The 18,930-nt window shown below is 62.1% G+C and overlaps 1 protein-coding gene across 1 annotated transcript in view; it reads left to right on the forward strand.

The window, feature by feature from the left end:
• Positions 1 to 18,930, forward strand: part of AJAP1 (adherens junctions associated protein 1) — an 82,047-nt gene that overhangs the window by 4,173 nt on the left and 58,944 nt on the right. The window contains exon 2 of the mRNA XM_040987592.1: positions 2,012 to 2,189. Within this exon, the coding sequence (XP_040843526.1) occupies positions 2,012 to 2,189 (178 nt within the window). The remainder of the gene's footprint in view (positions 1 to 2,011; positions 2,190 to 18,930) is intronic.

Genomic DNA, 18,930 nt, shown 5'->3' on the forward strand with positions numbered 1-18,930 from the left:
TGTTGTGTGCATGCACAGCCAGGTCCTGCCACCCTCCTGGGACAGCGGCACACCTGTGCCGCCCTGCACAGAGCCGCACCCACTGTGGCCACTGCAGCCACTGCTTCCAGACTCCACACGAGACAGAAACAGCAGGGGCTGTGCCACCCCAAACACACGCGCCCTTCGCTGGGCCCACATTGCCTTCCCCAGGGCTCCATTCTACAGTTAGAATCATGTCTTAGGTTCGAGGCCTCTGTCCGAGGGGACACGCTTGGGAACGTCCCGTTGTGCTCCTCCCGCCTCCCACTCCAGCACAGGTTGGAGTGTCTGGCTTGTAGCTGTCACAGGAGCGGGAGGGTGAGAAGGCAGGGGGCAGCAGTGGCAGTGGGGGGGAGGACCATAAAGGAAGAGAGGGAGATGGGGTGGGGGCCAGGCTTGGGGCATGAGAACAGCTGTGATGGGATTGGCAGAGGGGCTGAGTTCCCCCTTTCCTCACTGTCTCGGGGGGCTGGAAGCTCTTTGCTTTGGGAAAAGCTTCTTAGAAGCAGGGCTGTGGTGTGCGAGCTCAGAAGTGGTGGGGTCAGGGTGGGGGCCCCTGTGAGGAACAGGTTTGCTGCTGTCCCAGGTGGGGGGCAGGACCCTGCCGTGCACAGACACCACACCGTGTGCCGTGTCCCCGGAGCAGAGGCCCTGACGCCCACAGCCACTCGCCCACTTTGTCCCTTGGTTTCTGGCTGCCCAGGCAGGGTTGCCCGAGCTTGCAGCCGGGTTGGGAGTGCATTCATTCGTTTCTGCCCCAGTGCCAAGCGGGGTAGGGGTGTACCCTGTCCAGGGCAGAGACCAGCACCACACCCCCTACAACTGTGTCCTAGAAATTTCCTGTAGGCATATTGAGGGGAGAGGAGACAGGTTTCAAGAACATATTTAATGTAACAGTCACCCAAAATGTGGCGGTTTCAAGGTGGCCCAGAGTAGCTGGGCGTGGTCACCATGTGTCTGCCTCCTCCGTACTCAGAAGCCCTCCGAGCTTGTACCAGTCTTGTCTCCTGTTTCTAGTGGCCAGTGGCCACGAGGGACCGGAGCCAGCACGTGTCCTGTGGGAACCTGGCCCCTTGGCAGCTGGGTGGCTGGGCTGCCCTCGGCGGGCTCCAGGGCACCCATGCCGGCAGGAGCTCCCACACCTGTTTGTAAGGACGCAGCAGGACATGGCAGAGCGAGCTCCCCGAGGCCAGGGCATGGAGGACAGCCGCCCTGAGGCTCCCAGGGTGAGGCAGGGTCGCAGGAGACTCCCGGGGCCTCTGTCCGAGGGGACATGCTTGGGAACGTCCCCCCCGACTCTGCTGGCTTGTGGTGCCCCAGAGCCGGCTGAGAAAGCTCTCCCCACCCAGGAGGCCCAGGCGCTGTGTGTGGTGTGTGTGTAAGTACGTGGTCGCGTGCAGGAGTGAGGTCGTGCAGGTGTGTGCGGGCATGTGCAAATGATTATACACATGTGTGCGTTGTGTGGCCGTGTGAGTGCATCGGATGCACATGTGTGTCATGTCTGTGAGTGGTTGTGCGCATGTCTGTTGGAGGAGGTTGGTCTTCAAGCTGAGCGTTTCAGACGCTCCTTCTCCAGGCATCGTTCCACGGCCCCTTCCTCCCAGCTGAGTCCTGCGTGGCTCACGGCCCTTGGCGTCTGGCGGGAGCGCGTGGCCCCAGCCACAGGCAGAGTGCGGCCACTGTGTCACGCAGACTGCTGGGGGAGGCCGCCTGCCACGCGGTGACTTGATGGCCTGGCCTCCAGGAGGTGCCATGGGATGCCTCAGGCTGCCCTGTGCAATGAACCGGACCTGTCCCCACAGATTCTAAATTTGCTGCCCATGCTGGGGTGCCCTGGTTGGCAGTGGGCAGCCCCTCTTCTTGGAATGCCAAGCTCTAAGGCCTGAGTGGCAGGAGAGTGCTCACACCCAAGCCTGTCCCCAACCCCCAGTCTGTGCGCCTCTGCCCGACTGTGTGCCTGCCCCCACCCCCCTCCGGGCGCCTCCCCCAGGCCTTGCTCCCGGCACCTCGGAGGCCCGCATGCCCCGGATCAAGACGCGTGCAGGCTCACTGTCGTCACCACTGTCCCATGACATGGCAGCAGGACCTCAAGCCACCACACTGCAGGAAGGAGAGGCAGGAAAAGGCACCCGGAAGGAAGAGACGAAACTTCCTGATTTGGGCTGGTGGTAGTGACGCTTTCCAGGGCAAGGCGGAGAAGCCCTGGAGTGACCGGCGGGTTCTGCACGGTCACTGCAGTGTAGGTGGCTGCACGAACGTCGGCTGCAGCCCTGTGTGCTCACAGTGGCGTGGGCACCGCGAGGGGTGAAGGACCAGGACCAGCCCCTCGAGAAACAAAGTGTTTTCATGTAAATCCTGAAGTCTGCTCAGAACTACGCAGTGCTGGTTAAAACAGAGAAGAAAGAAAAGAAAATTGAAGACGTATCTCGGGCAGATATACCATGTCCATGGATCAGAACAGTCAAAAGTCTGCAAGGTTCTTCTTCTTTTTTTTAAGATTTATTTATTTTTATTGGAAAGTCAGATATACAGAGAGAAGACAGAGAGGAAGATCTTCCGTCCTATGATTCACTCCCCAGGCAGCCGCAACAGCTGGAGCTGAGCCGATCCCAAGCCAGGAGCCAGGAGCTCTTCCAGGTCTCCCACACGGGTGCAGGGTCCCAAGGCTTTGGGCCGTCCTCGACTGCTCTCCAAGGCCACAGGCAGGGAGCTGGATGGGAAGTGGGACTGCCAGGATTAGAACCGGTGCCCATAGGGGATCCCAGGGTGTTCAAGGCAAGGACTTTAACCACTATGCTATCGCACCAGGCCCTCAAGATTCTTCTTACATGTTCATGCACAAGTTAAGTACTCCTCCAGCCCCACCACAGACAGTTTATTTAAAAGGCAGAGGGTCAGAAGCTGGGGCTGGGTAGCCTGGGTGACGCCCATGTGTACCTGCAGACCATCACCAGCAGCTTACCGGAGAGGGTCAGAAGCAGAGGCTGGGTTCAGTCGCACGCCCCGAAGTGCGCCACCCTCATGCCGTTTTTGTCAGACCCCTTTGCAACAGTTTTGGGAGCAGTGGCTGTTCTAAAATCTACATGCAAGGGCAGAGCAATAGACTAGCCGAGTGTGAAACTTTTTCCCTAGCCACAGTCACGGGGGTGCGTGGGAATGGGGTAGGAGTCATACGGACCAATGGGAGAGCAGACACTGCAGCAAGACCCCCGAAAGTGTCCCGTTAAGGACGGGGGGCTGTGGTGCAGCAGGCTAAGACTGACGGAGGCACCAGGAACCCATGTGGCTGTCAGTTCGAGTCCTGGCAGCTTTGCTTCCGATCCAGCTCTCTGCTAATGGCCTTGCATTCCTACATATGGGAGACGTCCCCCCCGCTTCAGCTCGGCCCGTGTTGACTGTTGTGCTATGTGGGGAGTGAACCAGCGCATGGAAGTATCTCTCTCTGTCCTTCTCTCTTTGTAACTCTGCCTTTCAAATAAAAAATAAAGCTTTAAGAAAGGGTACTCAGCTGCCTTGGGACAAGGTGCCCTGCTGCTGGGCCTGCACAGCCCGCTCCCTCCAAAAGCCATCCCAGAATCCAGGGGAGGGCGGGGAACTCATGCAAAATGCAGGCTCTGGTGGATCTAGGTCCAGGCAGAGTCTTGGGAAATGGGCTCTCCAGTCGTGACACAGCAACAGAAAAACCAAACACTTTACAACCTGCTCCACGAACGACCCTCCCAAGAGGAAGGGGAGGCCAGCTGCGGTGTGGGCGGCAATGTTTGCAAGTCAAAATCTGGCCCGGGATTAGTACCTAGAATATGTGAATAACTCAGGAAAGTCGACAATAAAAACAGCCAAGTCCAGTTTTGCATGGACAGTGGTGCGAGGGACTCCGCCAGCAAGGGTGTCTTGGGGGAGAGGTGTCTGTCCCTGTGGTCAGGCTGCCAGCTGGAACACCCACTTCCCCTCGTGGAGGGTCTGGGGGTGAGTCCTGAGTGTGCGCCCGGCTTCAGCTCCCCACGGGGGCAGCTGTGACGGCTCAAGCCCGTGGATCCCTGTGGCCCACGGGGGCAGCTGGAGCCGATGTTCCTGCCGTTTGGAGAGTGAGCTGCAGATGGAAGCTGGCTCTCTTTTTTTTTAATTGAAAAAATACTTTTTAAAGCTGCATGGACGGATGTCCCCCATCATTGGTCATTTGAGAAACACCCATTGGGGCGAGACAACACTGCCCACCTGTCAGAACAGCTCAGATCGAAACCCTGCACCCCAGACGTTGGGTGTGCGGGAACTAGCGCGGCCGCACGCTGCCCGGGAAGGCGCATTGCCGGCAAAGGCGCAGCACTCGAGTTTTCCCAAACATTACTTAGGGAATTCCACAGGTGACTGCCACCTGAGTGTTTCCATCTCTGAAATTCGTGACAGAGAAATGAGGATTTTCATTGGGACAGAAGCTGCTCCCTGAAAGGTGACAGGTGTTCAGCACAGCCCCTGGTGCCCTGAACAGGCGGAGGGGACGAGCACCTGGCGTGTCCCTTCCCAGGAGCAGCCACAAAGGCCAAGGCTTGGCTTCCTCCTGTGTGCGACTCTGCGGAGTGGGAGGAAAGGAGACGGGGGGGAGATGGACGGGGCTGCTGGTAAGAGGACCCCTCTGGGGCTGGAGCGGTTCCATTTTCACCCTGTGAGCGTCTGTGATTAAGCCCTGGCCCTGCGGCCGTGCACACGGTGCCATGTGTGGGGAGGGCACACAGCATGCCTGTTACAGCTCACAGTGTGTGGCACTCTGAGTTAATACAGAAGGGCACACTTGGGGCCAGTGTTATGATAGAGTGGGTAAAAGTGCTGTGTGTGGTGCCGGCATCCGACAGGGGCACTGGCTCATGTCCTGGATGCTCCACTTACGTGCAGCCCCCACTGATGGCCCTGGAGAGTAGCGGAAGGTGGCTAGTGCTTGTGCCCATGTGGGAGACCTGCAGGAGGCTCGTAGCTGTGGCCTGGCCCCGTCCTGACTGATGGGGCCGTCTTGGGAAGTGAACCAGTGGTTGGAAGATCTCTCTCTCTCTCTGTGGATGCTTTTGTGTCTCCCCCGCTCTCTGTTTTTCAAGTAAATAGATTGTTTATGAAGGAGGCGAAGGAGGCTTGCCTCCCTGGTCAGCAGAGGTTTCTGGCGTGGAACTTGCTGCATGGTGCGCCTGCCAGTGTCCCAGGGTGCTGGCAGCCACCATGTGCACTCGTGAGGCGTGGCTGCGTGAGGCGTGGCTGATGCTGTGGGAGCACCTTATGTGGCTGGCCCACACTCGTGAGGCGTGGCTGCGTGAGGCGTGGCTGCGTGAGGCGTGGCTGATGCCATGGGAGCACCGTGCATGGTCAGCACGGAGCTGCTGGCCGCGCCGTGGGCCGCGGGAGCTGTCCAGCGTCTGACGTGAATCAGGTCAGCTCTGAAAATAGAGCATCCCTTTTGGGGTCAGCCCGCTTGGCTGCGCTGGCTTGTGGGGTGGCCTCGGAGTGTGGAGGGCTGGGAGCCGCACACAGAGGCCTGCCTGTTTCTAGAGCAGTGGGCCACGGCCGGAGCACGGGAAGGTGCCACGACGCTCCCCGCCCGGGGCTGTGACTGCTCCTGTCTGTCCTGTGGGCAGCGCCCTGCAGCTTCAGGTTCACACACAGAACCACCGAGGCTCGGAGAGGAGAAGGGCAGCTTCTTCTCGGGTAGCTGGGACTCGAACCTGGGTTTGGGGGATCCCAAGGTCTCTCCTTACTTTGCCATGGTTTTCCGGAACTCCCTTGCCGTGTTTGAAATCTGGTGAGCAATGTCTTCATTAAATTCCATGTTGCCCTCTTGGGAGAGATAAAACAAAATGTAAGAAAACGGACAGGGGTCGGTAAGGTGGCACTGTAAGTTAAGGTAACATCTGAGACCCTGGCATCCCTGTGGGTACCGGCTCAAGTCCAGGCTGCTCCACTTTATTTTTTTCTGAATATATTGTTCACAACTGATAGAACTGAGGCAATCCGAAGCCTGGAGTGTCTTCCTGGTTGCCCACTCGGGTACAGGGTCCCAAGACTTTGAACACCCCCCCCACCACACACACTGTGCTTCCAAGCCACACACTGGAAGCTGCATGGGAAGTGGAGCAGCCAGGACGTGAACCAGCCCCCATATGGGATGCAGTGCTTGCAAGGTGAGGATTTAGCCATTGAGCCATTTAGCCATCGTGCTGGGTCCTGGCTGCTCCACTTCCAATCCTGCTCCCTGTTAAAGCACCCGGGAAAGCAGTGGGGGACGACCCAAGTGCTTGGGGCCTTGAAACCTTGTGGGAGACCCCAAGAAGCGCTTGGCTTCCGGGGGTCAGACTCGCCCCTCCCTGGCCCCACCTTGGCCCATCTTGGCCCCGCCCTGGCCCTGCTCTGGCCCCGCCCTGGCCCTGCCCTGGCCCTGCTCTGGCCCATCTTGGCCCTGCTCTGGCCCCACCTTGGCCCCGCCCTGGCCCTGCTCTGGCCCTGCCCTGGCCCCACCTTGGCCCTGCCCTGGCCCCACCTTGGCCCCGCCCTGGCCCTGCTCTGGCCCATCTTGGCCCTGCTCTGGCCCCACCTTGGCCCCGCCCTGGCCCCACCTTGGTCCCGCCCTGGCCCTGCCCTGGCCCCACCTTGGCCCCGCCCTGGCCCCACCTTGGCTCCACCCTGGCCCTGCTCTGGCCCATCTTGGCCCTGCTCTGGCCCCGCCTTGGCCCCACCCTGGCCCTGCCCTGGCCCCACCTTGGCTCCGCCCTGGCCCTGCACTGGCCCATCTTGGCCCTGCTCTGGCCCCACTTGGCTCCGCCCTGGCCCCACCTTGGCTCCGCCCTGGCCCTGCCCTGGTCCCTTTGGGAAGTGAAGTCACACTCTCCAGGGTCTCTGTGACTCTGCCTTTCAAATTAAATAAACATGACCAGAACACACAAGCAGGATGAAGATGCTGCAGGGGGTGTGACGTGGGCAGTGCCCGTGCCCAGCCCATGTCTGTTCCTGGGATTTCAAGCCAGAGGTCAGACCGGGAAAGGCTGTTGTGCAGCAAGTGTTCCAGGGAGACTAAGACATGTCGGTGACGCGGTCAGCATCGGTCAGGCTTGTCCTCAATTAGAAAGAAGTGTGTCTCTGAGCCTAGGAGGCCCATCGGGGCGCGCTGGCTGCCTTGCTGAGGCTGGCCGTGGTAGGAGGAGGCTTGGCCCCAGGGTGGACTCTGGGGGGGACATGGGAAATGCACCCATCAAGTGCTGCCTGTGGGCAGGGGCTCCAGGCCATTCCCATGCTGCTGTGGAGTGGGCACGACTCAGGCGTACATCCAGGCCCCACAGTGGACGAGGAGGAGGCCGGCTGCAGGTGGGGTCCAGCTGGGGTCTGGGAGGTGGGGGCCCAGCGAAGGTCCTTGTCGGGTGTGGTCCTGGGTGTGCCCAGCTGCTTGTCTTGGCTCCGGATGCTACCAGGAACACACGTGGCCAGCGCTGTCCCCGGGTGGATCACAGAACCCACTCCTGAGAGTGCCCCGGCCCACAGGTGCCACGGGGGAAGCTACAGCAGCGACACACGCTGGTGATGTCTCGGCCGATTTGCCTGTCCTGGGCTCTCCAGGACGTGGAAATATCAGTGTGGGTTCATCCTATCTGCCATGCCGGAGTCATGCAGCATGGCGCCCTGTGGCTGGGCTGCGAGGCGGTCCTTGGCTGCCCTCCTCCGTGACGCGGCTGCCCTGTGGTTGGCTGGTGCTGTTGCCTGCTCAGGCACGCGAGGCTGCATGTTGTTTGGGCTAATCAAGGAGGCCACAGCAAGTGTCTTCCGGCTCTGTGGCCACAGCATTGATGCTCCAGGGGCCTCACGAGCCCCCGTGAGCATTGAGCCCTGTGGAACAGCGGGGGCCAGGGGTCCTGCCCCCCAGCCCCTAGAGGAGCTGACCACACCAGTCAGCTTGCTCACTTCCTGTTCAGTAAACACCGCATGTCTGGTAGATACTGTTGTGTCTTGGTGACATAAAGGCTCCCTTCTGGGCACTGCCAGCTGTGAAGGGACCTCACCCTGTGCCCAAGGGCTCCTTGGCAGACACGAGCGTACGGCAGGGCTGGGCGTGGCAGATGTACTTTCCCAGGACTCTGACCGGGGTTGTGAAGGTCTGTTGGGATGGCTGCTGTGTCCCTGGGGCTGGTGTAGGGGCGTGCATGCTCTGGGGGCCACGTGCTAGCCAGGGCTGCTGGGTGCCAGAGAAGGAGACCACAGCCGGTTCCAGGAAGTGCAGGGCTGGGTGGGGTGTAGACGTCTACACCACATGTGTTCCTGGGGGAATATGGACTCTGACCCGCTGTGTCCACCCAAGGGATTGAGGCCACCAGTGCTGACTGGCCTGGGGGCCACCATGCCGTTGGTGGCCTGTGCACGTGTCTCCCTGCTTTGTCCCGGGCCGCTCCTGTTGCACGGCCCGGCCAGTCCTCCTGGGCATCGCCGGGCTCCCCGAGAAGTCTCTGGGTGGGAAGGTGCCCACGCCATTGACCACGAGGACAGTTTGCTAGTAGGGGAAGCAGTCAGGGTTTTTGGTGCTTTGAGAGGGAGAAACGCCATGGGCTGTGGGCTGGGTAGGGGATGCGAGCATCGCTGCCCCAGGGCACAGTGCCTTGTCCTTGCAGTGGGCTGCCCCGAGACCCCAGCACCTTGTCCTTGCAGTGGGCTGCTCTGGGATCCCAGTGTCTTGTCCTTGCAGTGGGCTGCCCCGGAACCCGGCGTCTCGTCCTTGCAGTGGGCTGCCCCGGGACCTGGTGTCTTGTCCTTGCAGTGGGCTGCCCCGGAACCCGGCGTCTCGTCCTTGCAGTGGGCTGCCCCGGGACCTGGTGTCTTGTCCTTGCAGTGGGCTGTCCTGGGATCCCAGCGTCTCGTCCTTGCAGTGGGCTGCCCTGGGACCCGGTGTCTTGTCCTTGCAGTGGGCTGTCCTGGGATCCCAGCGTCTCGTCCTTGCAGTGGGCTGCCCTGGGACCCGGCGTCTCGCCCTTGCAGTGGGCTGTCCTGGGACCCCAGCATCTCGACCTTGCAGTGGGCTGTCCTGGGATCCCGGTGTCTCGTCCTTGCAGTGGGCTGCCCCGGGACCTGGCGTCTCGTCCTTGCAGTGGGCTGCCCCGGGACCTGGTGTCTCGCCCTTGCAGTGGGCTGCCTTGTGGCCCCAGCGCCTTGTCCTTGCAGTGGGCTGTCCTGGGACCTGGTGTCTTGTCCTTGCAGTGGGCTGTCCTGGGATCCCAGCGTCTCGTCCTTGCAGTGGGCTGTCCCAGGGCCCGGAGTCTTGTCTCCTTGCAGTGGGCTGTCCCGGGACCCCAGTGTCTCGTCCTTGCAGTGGGCTGCCTTGTGGCCCCAGCGCCTTGTCCTTGCAGTGGGCTGCCCCGGGACCCGGCGTCTCGTCCTTGCAGTGAGCTGTCCTGAGACCCCAGCGTCTTGCTCCCCTGCAGTGCAGTGCAATACAGTGGTGTGTGCAGGCCTCGTGGGAGCTTTGGGTGGGCACCCTCATGAAGGCGCGTGTGGTGCAGACTGGGCACCATGCTGGGCTGGCTGTGTACCAGACACAGTTCTTAGTGCTGGCCTGTTTGGCTTGTCCCCTACTGTGCTCCTTTGGCCTGGACGCTGTCACTGTCTCCAGTTTCCAGTAAGGACACAAAGAGGGCAAGCCACCTGCTCCAGGCCACACGGTAAGCAAGCCTAGGCTGTGTGCCCTGGTACCTGACCCCGCTGGCACCCTGCCCTTCCTAGTCTGAAAGGCGGCACCTTGGGTTGGCATGCGTTTGAGGGGCAGGGTGTCCACCAGGAGACACGGCACTGGCTCCCAGCTCCCACGTGGAGGAAGGGGCAATACTGCCCTCGTGGGTGGCTGTGGACCCGCCGTGGGGCCAGGCAGGCAGCACCCAGGCGTGCTAGCCGTGCAGGGGCGACTGTGCCTGAAGTCAGCTTCCTGGAGGGGCCCCCTAGAGCTGCTCGTGCTCAGGGCACCCTGGCTGTGTCTTACAGCTTAGGAAGGAGACTGCAGAAGTCCCCTGCCCTGGGGAGGGAGCCATCTCCACTCACGCCCCTCCCCCCACCTTGTGAAGTGCAAGCTCCATCCTGCACCCAGATGCTGGGCAGCCGGCTTCCTGCGGAGGGACGCGCGGCCTGCACAGCGCTGGGGCTCTTTGGGGAGCCAATTATGCAAGACAAGAGTAAGCATGTTTATTTTTCTGACAGTGCGTCTCAAAATCGCAGAAAATGTTGATGGAGTGGCCCCCTGAGGCCCAGCGTCCCCAATGCCTAATGCTGCTTCTGCTTTAGGCTGCTGGCTTCTCAGGAGGCCCTGGCACAGTGCTGCTGACCTGTCACCTCCTCGCCCAAGGGCTGCTCCAAGCTCCAGGGCCCAGGTGACTGCTCCTGCTCAGGGCTGCTGGCCTGCCCACCTCCACACCCAAGCTCTCAGGGCCCAGGTGCCTGCCCCGGCTCAGGGCTGCTGGCCTGCCCACCTCCACACCCAAGTTCCCGGGGTCCAGGTGCCTGCCCCGGCTCAGGGCTGCTGGCCTGCCCACCTCCACACCCAAGTTCCCGGGGTCCAGGTGCCCACCCTCGGCAATGTTTGCCCACCAACTTGATCTCTCCAGAGCTTGCTGTGTTGGGAAAGCTCGCTGGGGGCTGACTCAGCCAGAGTCCGTGTCTTCATTTCGTGCTCCTGGGGTCCCTGGAGAGCTCACAGCCCTGGTTTCAGAGCCCCACTCACCAGGTGGGGTCTCAGGGGTCTGCCAGTCCCTTGCAGGAGGGCCTGACGCCCAGATCCAACGTGAGTGAGGCAGGCACGGTGCTGGGCTCAGGTGTACACAGTCCTCTTTGGGGATGACAGGAGCTCAGAGCCGGGACAGGAAAGCTGAGGGCAGAGGCAGGGGTCTGCTGAGAGCAGCAGGAAGGCTTCCTGGAGGAGGTGGTGCTTGATAGGGCTCATGTGATGGGGAGAAGGAAGCCAGGTCCAAGCAGAGGCTCTGGCTTTAGGCAGCTCCTGGCCTTGGACCACAGGCATTGGCCCAGCCCCTGGGGAGCACAGGTGTGAGGGTAGGGTGGGGTGGTCAGGCAGGTGCTCTGTATCAGCCCCAGGAGCTGGCAGTGATGGCTATGAAGGCCTGTGGGGGCTGGGACCCATACCCTGTCTCATGTCCAGCCTCTGTGTCTGCCAGGAAGGCAAACCCTGGGGAGGAACCTGGGGAGGGGCATGAAGGAGGAGGAGCCTGGAGGGGGAGGGGCATGGGGAGGAGGAGCCTGGGGGAGGGGCATAGGGAGGAGCCTGGAGAGGAGGGGAGGGGTGGGGCTGGAGTGGGAGGAGCCTGAAGGGGGAAGGTGCCCAGGGAGCTGGAGCTGGGGGGAGGGTCCTGACAAAGGAGGAGCCTTGAAGGGGAGGAGCCTGGAGGGGGAGGGGCATGGGGAGGAGCCTGGAGAGGAGGGGAGGGGCTGGAGGGGGAGTGGCCTGAGGGAAGGGGCTGGAGTGGGAGTGCCCCGAGGAAGGAGGAGCCTGGGGGAGGAGCCAGAGGGGGAGGAGCCTGGCCACGCCTCTGGGAGCAGCCCCATTTTCCGGCTGGTCCTGTAGGGGAGCTGTTGTCCTCCCCTCCTTGCTGTCCCATCTTCAGTGTGGGTGTGTATGGAAGTGAATGTATGCACAGGGTGTGAGTAGGGGGGATGTGTAACAGGAGTGTGTGCACAGATCATGTGTCAGTGTGTGGGTGTGCATGTGGGTGCATGCATGCACGGGTTGTAGGTGGGGGTCTGTCAGGGTTGTGCGAGGGAGGGACACCCACGAGTCTTCCTTGCCTGTCTTGCTCTGGCTGCCAAACAACTTGAAATCTCTCCATGGTCAGGAAGCGTCATTGGCCTGAGTTCACAGATGGGCAAACGGAGGCAGAACGAGGAAAGTGCTTTATCCAGGGTCCTGGGAAGTCAGCGGGGCAGTGCTTGAAGACCCCAGGAGGACCTTGTCCATGGCAGAGGCCTCAGTCAGGTAGATCTGAATTTCACCAGAGGGACTTGGACCCAGCAGAAGGGAGGAACCCAGGCTCAGTTGGCAGGGGGACCCAGGCTCAGCCACCGGGGAGGGGGCAGCCCAGGCCCACTCAACAGGGTGGACCCAGGCTCAGCCAACAGGGAGACCCTCCCTCCCCCTTGCAGTGCAGGGCTGCCTACCCTCACAGGACAGAGGCAGCGCCTGGCCACCTGTGCACACTTTGGTGTGGGGCAGGGCGCCGAGCAGCTGCTGCTTTCTGTCCCACTCACAGCCCGGTAGGGCTCGAGTGGGAACTAGTACCGAGGCCGGGCTCCACATGGCAGAGGGCTTCCAAGCCGCACTGGGCCGTGTCTCACTTCCCCGTCTTCCTGGAGCTTGGAGCAGTGTCCTGTGGCCCTGAGGGTGACCTGAGCCAGCACTTTGCATGTCCAGTAACCTGTGAGCTGTGAGCAGGGTGTCTGGGCCTTCCTCGGCCTGTCAAGTTTCATTCCCATGTCTTCATCCATGACGCCCACTTGGGTGGCAGGCACCTCTGGGTGCATTGGCAGGGAGCTGGATCAGAGTAGCTGGGACTCGACCCAGCACTTTTGCATGGGGTGTCAATGCCCCAAACAATGCTGTAACCCCTGCACCGTGGCGTCCACCCCTGCTTTGCGTCCTTGTGGGCTCAGAGGGGCACTGCCCAGCATGCTGCCCATGTGAAAGCTGCCAGGCACCCAGGTCTCACTTGTCTGCAGTGTGCTCTTGCAGGAACTCTCCTGGTACCAGGTACAGGAGAATGTTGACAGCAAGAAGAGCAGATCAGAATGTTCTGGGGTGCTTTGGAATGTTCCAGAATGTTCCAGAATGTACTGGAACTTGTTGGAAAGGTGATGGGAACATCTGTGATTGTCCTTGTCTGCCTTTCACGTCCCCATGCGCACTTCTGTCCACGATGGTATGGGTCCCTGGGTGTTTTTGCTTGTGTTGCGAGTGTTGAGGTCTCAAACATCGTTGTGGTTAGCGTCGTGAACCGTCTTCCTGCGCACAGGAACGGCCACTGCCTGGTGGGAGGGCACGCTGGCATGGCCTGCAGTGCATGCACCCACCCTCCGACCTCAGCCCAGAAAGCACTCTGCTTGTCCCAAGTGCTCACCCTGGCAGGTTAGGGGAGAGGGGCCTGGCTGGGCTCGTGGTCCTGCCCCAAGTGCCGCTCCGGATTCTGTACCCCTTCGGGTCTCCAGTCAGCAGGAGGCTTGGAAATGCGTTAGGTCCTTTTCTAATCTAGAAGGTGTTGGCCCACTGTTTCCTCTGGCTTTGTAAATCCAGCAGCTGAGTGAAGTGGGATCCCTGGGGACAATGAAATGTGAAGAGTGGGAACCCTCCCTGTGCGTGGGGGTCCCTGCTCCTGCCCGCCCCCACTGTGGGAGCCGTGCGTGGGGGGTCCCCGCTCCTGCCCGCCCCCACTGTGGGAGCCGTGGGTGGGGGGGTCCCCGCTCCTGCCCGCCCCCACTGTGAGAGCCGTGCTTGCTGACGGATTTGGGACATCACTGTGGGGCCCAGAAAGACCTCACAAATCTTGCGGGTTACAGGTGGGTTCACGTGCCTTCCTCGGCTGGCTGGACTTCACATGCCCCCAGCGACTCTGAGCTCCCTGGACCCCGTGTCGTGGCCGCTTGGAGCAGGCAGTGTAGCCCACAGACCTGCGCACACCCTTGTCTCGGAGGGCACAGAGCCATGCAGAGCGCCATCCCAACATTCTGTCTTGCGTGCCGGACAGCAGCGGGTAGCAGTGTCAGCATGAGCTTCCTTCCCGTGAGAGCGGAGGTTTTCTGCCTTTGTCCAAGGCCCTGGGTGTGGCCGAGAGTTCCTGAATCTCCAGGCCCCAGGTGGCCGCTGGCAGGGACCCTGCGGCCGGAGAGGAGCGTCACTGGCAGCTGCAAGGTTTTTGTCTTCAATGGTTGATTGATTTGAGAAGCTGAGTTGCGGTGGGAGGACAAGGCCAGTCTTCCCTCTGCTGGTTCACTCCCAAGATGCCTGTATGAGCAGGGCTGGTCCAGGGCTCCCTCGTGGGTGCAGGGTCATGGGCCATTCCTCGCTGTTTCTCCCGGGCCAGTAGCAGGGAGCTGGATGGGAAGTAGAGCAGCCAGAGCACGGATGAGTGCCCGTGTAGGATTTGGGGTCGCAGGTGCTGGCTTTACCTGCTGTGCCACAATGGCAGCTCCCAGATGCAAGTGTTCTCTGGTCGTCTGCACAGAAGAGCTGAGTGTGTGGGGCTGTGGGTGCGACCATGCGTCCCGGGAGATGTGCTAAGAACAGTGCAGCCTGCCTTTCTCACCCCCATCCGCAGAACTGGGAGCACCACCTGCAGCCCTATCTGCCCAGGTGATCTGACACCTGCTGGGTCCCCCACAAGGGGCAGCCAGGGCAGGGGCATGGCGGTGTGGCTGCGCACCTGCTCCGGGTGGACGTGGCCCTGGGTGGAACCAGCGTGCCTGCTCCACGAGGGGCTGAGGTTGGGGCGTGGCGGTGTGGCTGCGCGCCTGCTCCTGGTGGATGTGACCCTGGGTGGAACCAGCAGGCCCCCACGAGGGGCTGGGGCTGGGGCTGGGGTGTGGCTGCGCGCCTGCTCCTGGTGGAAGTGACCCTGGGTGGAACCAGCAGGCCCCCACGAGGGGCTGAGGCTGGGGCGTGGCGGTGTGGCTGCGCGCCTGCTCCTGGTGGATGTGGCCCTGGGTGGAACCAGCAGGCCCCCACGAGGGGCTGAGGCTGGGGCGTGGCGGTGTGGCTGCGCGCCTGCTCCTGGTGGATGTGGCCCTGGGTGGAACCAGCGTGCCTGCTCCACGAGGGGCTGGGGCTGGGGCGTGGCTGCGCGCCTGCTCCTGGTGGAAGTGACCCTGGGTGGAACCAGCAGGCCCCCACGAGGGGCTGGGGCTGGGGCTGGGGCTTGGCTGCGTGCCTGCTCCTGGTGGATGTGGCCCTGGGTGGAACCAGCAGGCCCCCACGAGGGGCTGGGGCTGGGGCGTGGCTGCGTGCCTGCTCCACGTGGCCCGGGTGCAGCCAGCAGGCCCCGCCCTGCACGGCCTCCCCCTCCTGGTTCTAGCGGAGAGCCGTGTGCAGGCGCCAGGCTCTTCTCTTCCACGCGCGCCTATTTCCGTCGCGCTGCCTGCCTCTGCTCTTCCTTTTGACATTCAGCGTTTTCAAACACAGGTCTGCATGCGTTCCGCCTGAGTCACGTTGCCACATGATGGGGTGAGGGGAGCGTTGGCTGCAGCGCGGGTGCCGGCTTCTGCCAGGGCCTGGAAGGGCTGGCCCCGTGCTGTGAGGCCCGGGAGGGGCACTGGCAGATGGCCGTCGCTCTTGTGGCACCCTTTTCCGTCCTGGACCCCTCGGCGGCAGGGGGGCTGAACCTGACACCAGCTGCATTGTTCAGGGGTCCTGGGACCACTCCTGTTACTGACCTGCCCGGCCTGTGGGGGTGGCTGGCTACAGACTCAGTCAGTGCAGGGGAGGCTGCAGGTGGGGGCCCCAGCCCTCCTCTCTTGAGCAGTGGGGACAGCGACCTGGCGGGCTGTCCCTCAGTGAGTCACATGGGGACCACGTTGCATCACACTGCTGGCCCAGTGGATGGCCCAGAGTCCAGGCTAGAGAATCCCGCGGGCCGACCCGTGGGGAGGGACGGCTTCTGTGTGCACATGGCGGGGTGTCCCAGTCAATAGTGATGGGATTGATCGAGTCTGTGTGTCCCTGGCAGGGCCAGCTGCCCCGGGAGCTTGCCTAGCCCTTCTCTGCTGGACGCTCGGTGCCCGTCGGCCAGGCGCCCGTGGAGGTGCTGGCGCCCATTGCCATGGAGACGGTCGGCCCAGTGGCGCCTCCGTTTCGTTCTGGTTCAGGCGCCTCCGTCACGCTCCACCCATGTCCTCACCACCCGAGCGCTTTTTCGTCCTGCTGCTTCTCCTTTTTAAAAAACCTGTTCCAAAAAAAGATGATTTGTGTGAAGGGAGTGAAAATTGGGTTTATTTACGACAAATCAGTGGAATCCAAACTTTGGCAACACGATCCAGAACAGGCCGCTGGCTGGTGCGCTGTGTGTGTCTGCTGGCGTCACGGAGCCTGCGGCTTCCGGTCCAGCTGGCTGGCCGAAATGCTGACCCAGGCTCCCGTCTGCGCCCTCCGCACCCCTGCCCCAGGCACCCTGGGAAGGGCAGGCTTGGAACTCTGGCTGCGCGCTGCGGAGGGGACATTGGCGAGGGGCCCGGGGAAGCAGGTACGCAGCTGTCCAGCACCCGGGGCTAGGGAATGGCCGAGCAATGGCCCCCTGAGGTTACCGGTCTCCCCAGGCCCGTGTGGTCCCTCCCAGGGCGGGTCAGAGGCGCCGTCTGCTGTGCTCCTGCCCGTCCAGCTGGGACTTGTACCGAACGCCCGCAAACACAGTGGGCCACCTGGCATGCCCCTGCCTGGCGTCTTCCCGGTTCACTCCCATCTCACTTGGCTGCCGCAGGTCTCTGTTCCCAAGCATGGCGCTGGCCCTCCTCTGGCAGCAGGCTCCGTCTGCCCTGTCCACATTTCTGGGTGGTGCGTGTTGGTGGGCACAGCAGACTGGGCACCGGCCCCACCTGGGCCTCCTGGGGTGGCCACTGTGGGTCTCCTGCTGGACCAGCTGTCCAGGAGTACCGGTGCCTTGGCTGGCTGCAGGTTCTGGGGTCCAGCGCTTAGCCAAGCTCGCTGTGTCTCCCGGCAGGACGTGTTGATCCATGAGCGGATGGTAATGACCAAGAAACCGAAAGTGTGGGTGCAGTGGGGCTGCTGCCCCTTGGCCATGGTCATGAGCATTCACCTCACCGGGCAGGAGGGTCAATAGCTGCAGGTGCCCTCTGACAGTGAGGGGGCATGGGCGTGGTGTGTGCCCTCCCACAGCGAGGGGAGCTGTGGCCATGGTGTGCGCTGTCCTGCAGCAAGGGGAGCTGTGGCCATGGTGTGCGCTGTCCTGCAGCAAGGGGAGCTGTGGCCATGGTGTGCGCTGTCCTGCAGCGAGGGGAGCTGTGGGCGTGGTGTGCGCCCTCCCACAGCCAGGGGAGCTGTGGGCGTGGTGTGCTGGGAAGCAGTGATGTTGAGACGTGTGCACTCAGCTGCCGGTGCCCGGGCAGTGTCCCCTGGGAGAGGGCATAGAAGTCCAAGATGGGTGACATGTGGCAGCAGCTCAGTGCAGCTGGGACGTTGTCCTCCAGGTGAGGGGAGGCTCGCAAGGTGCCCCTGGCCAGGAGGCAGTCCGGCATGCAGCATCCCACTGAGCCGGAGCCAGGACTAACAGGTGAGTTGTTCAGGTGGGGAAGGCCTGGATGGGGACTGGATGAGAGCTGGCTGGTGGCTTTTCTCTCTTCCTCCCCGAGGTTGGCACACGTGCTGCCCCCAGTGCCAGACGCACCGCAGGCTCAGGAGGGAGGGAGCTACTGCCTCCCCCGACCCAGTCTGCCCTGCTGCCCTGGGGGGCTTGGTGTGGGCGGAAAGGCTGGGACTCTGGGATGGTGTGTGTGTGCGTGAGAGGGAACACGTGTGAGTGTGTGAGAATCTGAATGTGTGAGTGTGAGAATGTGTGTGTGAGTCAGGGTGTGAGTGGGTGCCTGGTGTTCCTGTGAGAGTGTGTGAGAGAGTGTGAGTGTGTGTGAGAATCTGTGAGTGTGAGAGAGTGTGTGAGTGTGAGGGAGTGAGTGAGTGTGACAGTGTGAGGGAGTGTGTGAGTGTGAGGGAGTGAGTGAGTATGAGGGAATGAGTGAGTGTGAGAGAGTGTGTGAGTGAGGGAATGAGTGAGTGTGAGGGAATGAGTGTGAGAGAGTGTGTGAGTATGACAGAGTGTGTGAGTGTGAGGGAGGGAATGAGTGTGAGAATGTGTGAGTGTGAGAGAGTGTGTGAGTGTGACAGAGTGAGTGAGTGAGGGAGTGTGTGAGTGTGAGGGAATGTGTGAGTGTGAGAGAGTGTGTGAGTGTGAGGGAATGTGTGAGTGTGAGGGAATTGTGAGTGTGAGAGAGGGAATGAGTGAGTGTGAGAATGTGTGAGTGTGAGAGAGTGTGTCAGTCTGAGGGAATGAGTGTCTGTGACAGTCTCTGAGTGTGCCTGAGAGAGAGCCTAGGCGAGTGTGCGGGACTGTGTTTGTGCACACAGGATGTCGGGCGCCAGACATTGAGTGTCCCGTGAGTGAGGGCAGTGACAAAGCTTTCCTCTGTCCCTCGGAGCTGAGTGTGGGCTCCGAGTGCCCTGCCGGCTGGGGTCACCCTCGGAGCCGAGTGTGGGCTCCGAGTGCCCTGTTGGCTGGGGTCACCCTCGGAGCCAAGTGTGGGCTCTGAGTGCCCTGCCGGCCCACAAGTCACCCTCGGAGCTGAGTGTGGGCTCCGAGCACCCTGCCAGCTGGGGGTCATCATGGGCTCCGAGTGCCCTGCCGGCTGGGGTCACCCTTGGAGCTGAGTGTGGGCTCCGAGTGCCCTGTTGGCTGGGGTCACCCTCGGAGCTGAGTGTGGGCTCCGAGTGCCCTGTTGGCTGGGGTCACCCTCGGAGCTGAGTGTGGGCCTCGAGTGCCCTGCCGGCTGGGGTCACCCTCGGAGCTGAGTGTGGGCTCCGAGTGCCCTGTTGGCTGGGGTCACCCTCGGAGCTGAGTGTGGGCTCCGAGTGCCCTGCCGGCTGGGGGTCACCCTTGGAGCTGAGCGTGGGCTCCGAGTGCCCTGCCGGCTGGGGGTCATCATGGGCTCTGAGCCTCCTGCTGGCTGGGGGTCACCCTCAGAGCTGAGCATGGGCTCTGAGTGCCCTGCCGGCTGGGGGTCACCCTTGGAGCCAAGTGTGGGCTCCGAGTGCCCTGCCAATTGCCGGTCATCCTGAGACATCTAAATGTCAGGGTGGGGGGGAGGGGTAGGTAGGGTGATTTCCCCATGGCTTGGTGACAGCAGGTAATCCCT

This window comes from Ochotona curzoniae, unplaced genomic scaffold, assembly GCF_017591425.1.
Source record: "Ochotona curzoniae isolate NIBS_2020 unplaced genomic scaffold, NIBS_Ocur_1.0 contig_4792, whole genome shotgun sequence".
Taxonomy (NCBI): Eukaryota; Metazoa; Chordata; class Mammalia; order Lagomorpha; family Ochotonidae; genus Ochotona; species Ochotona curzoniae.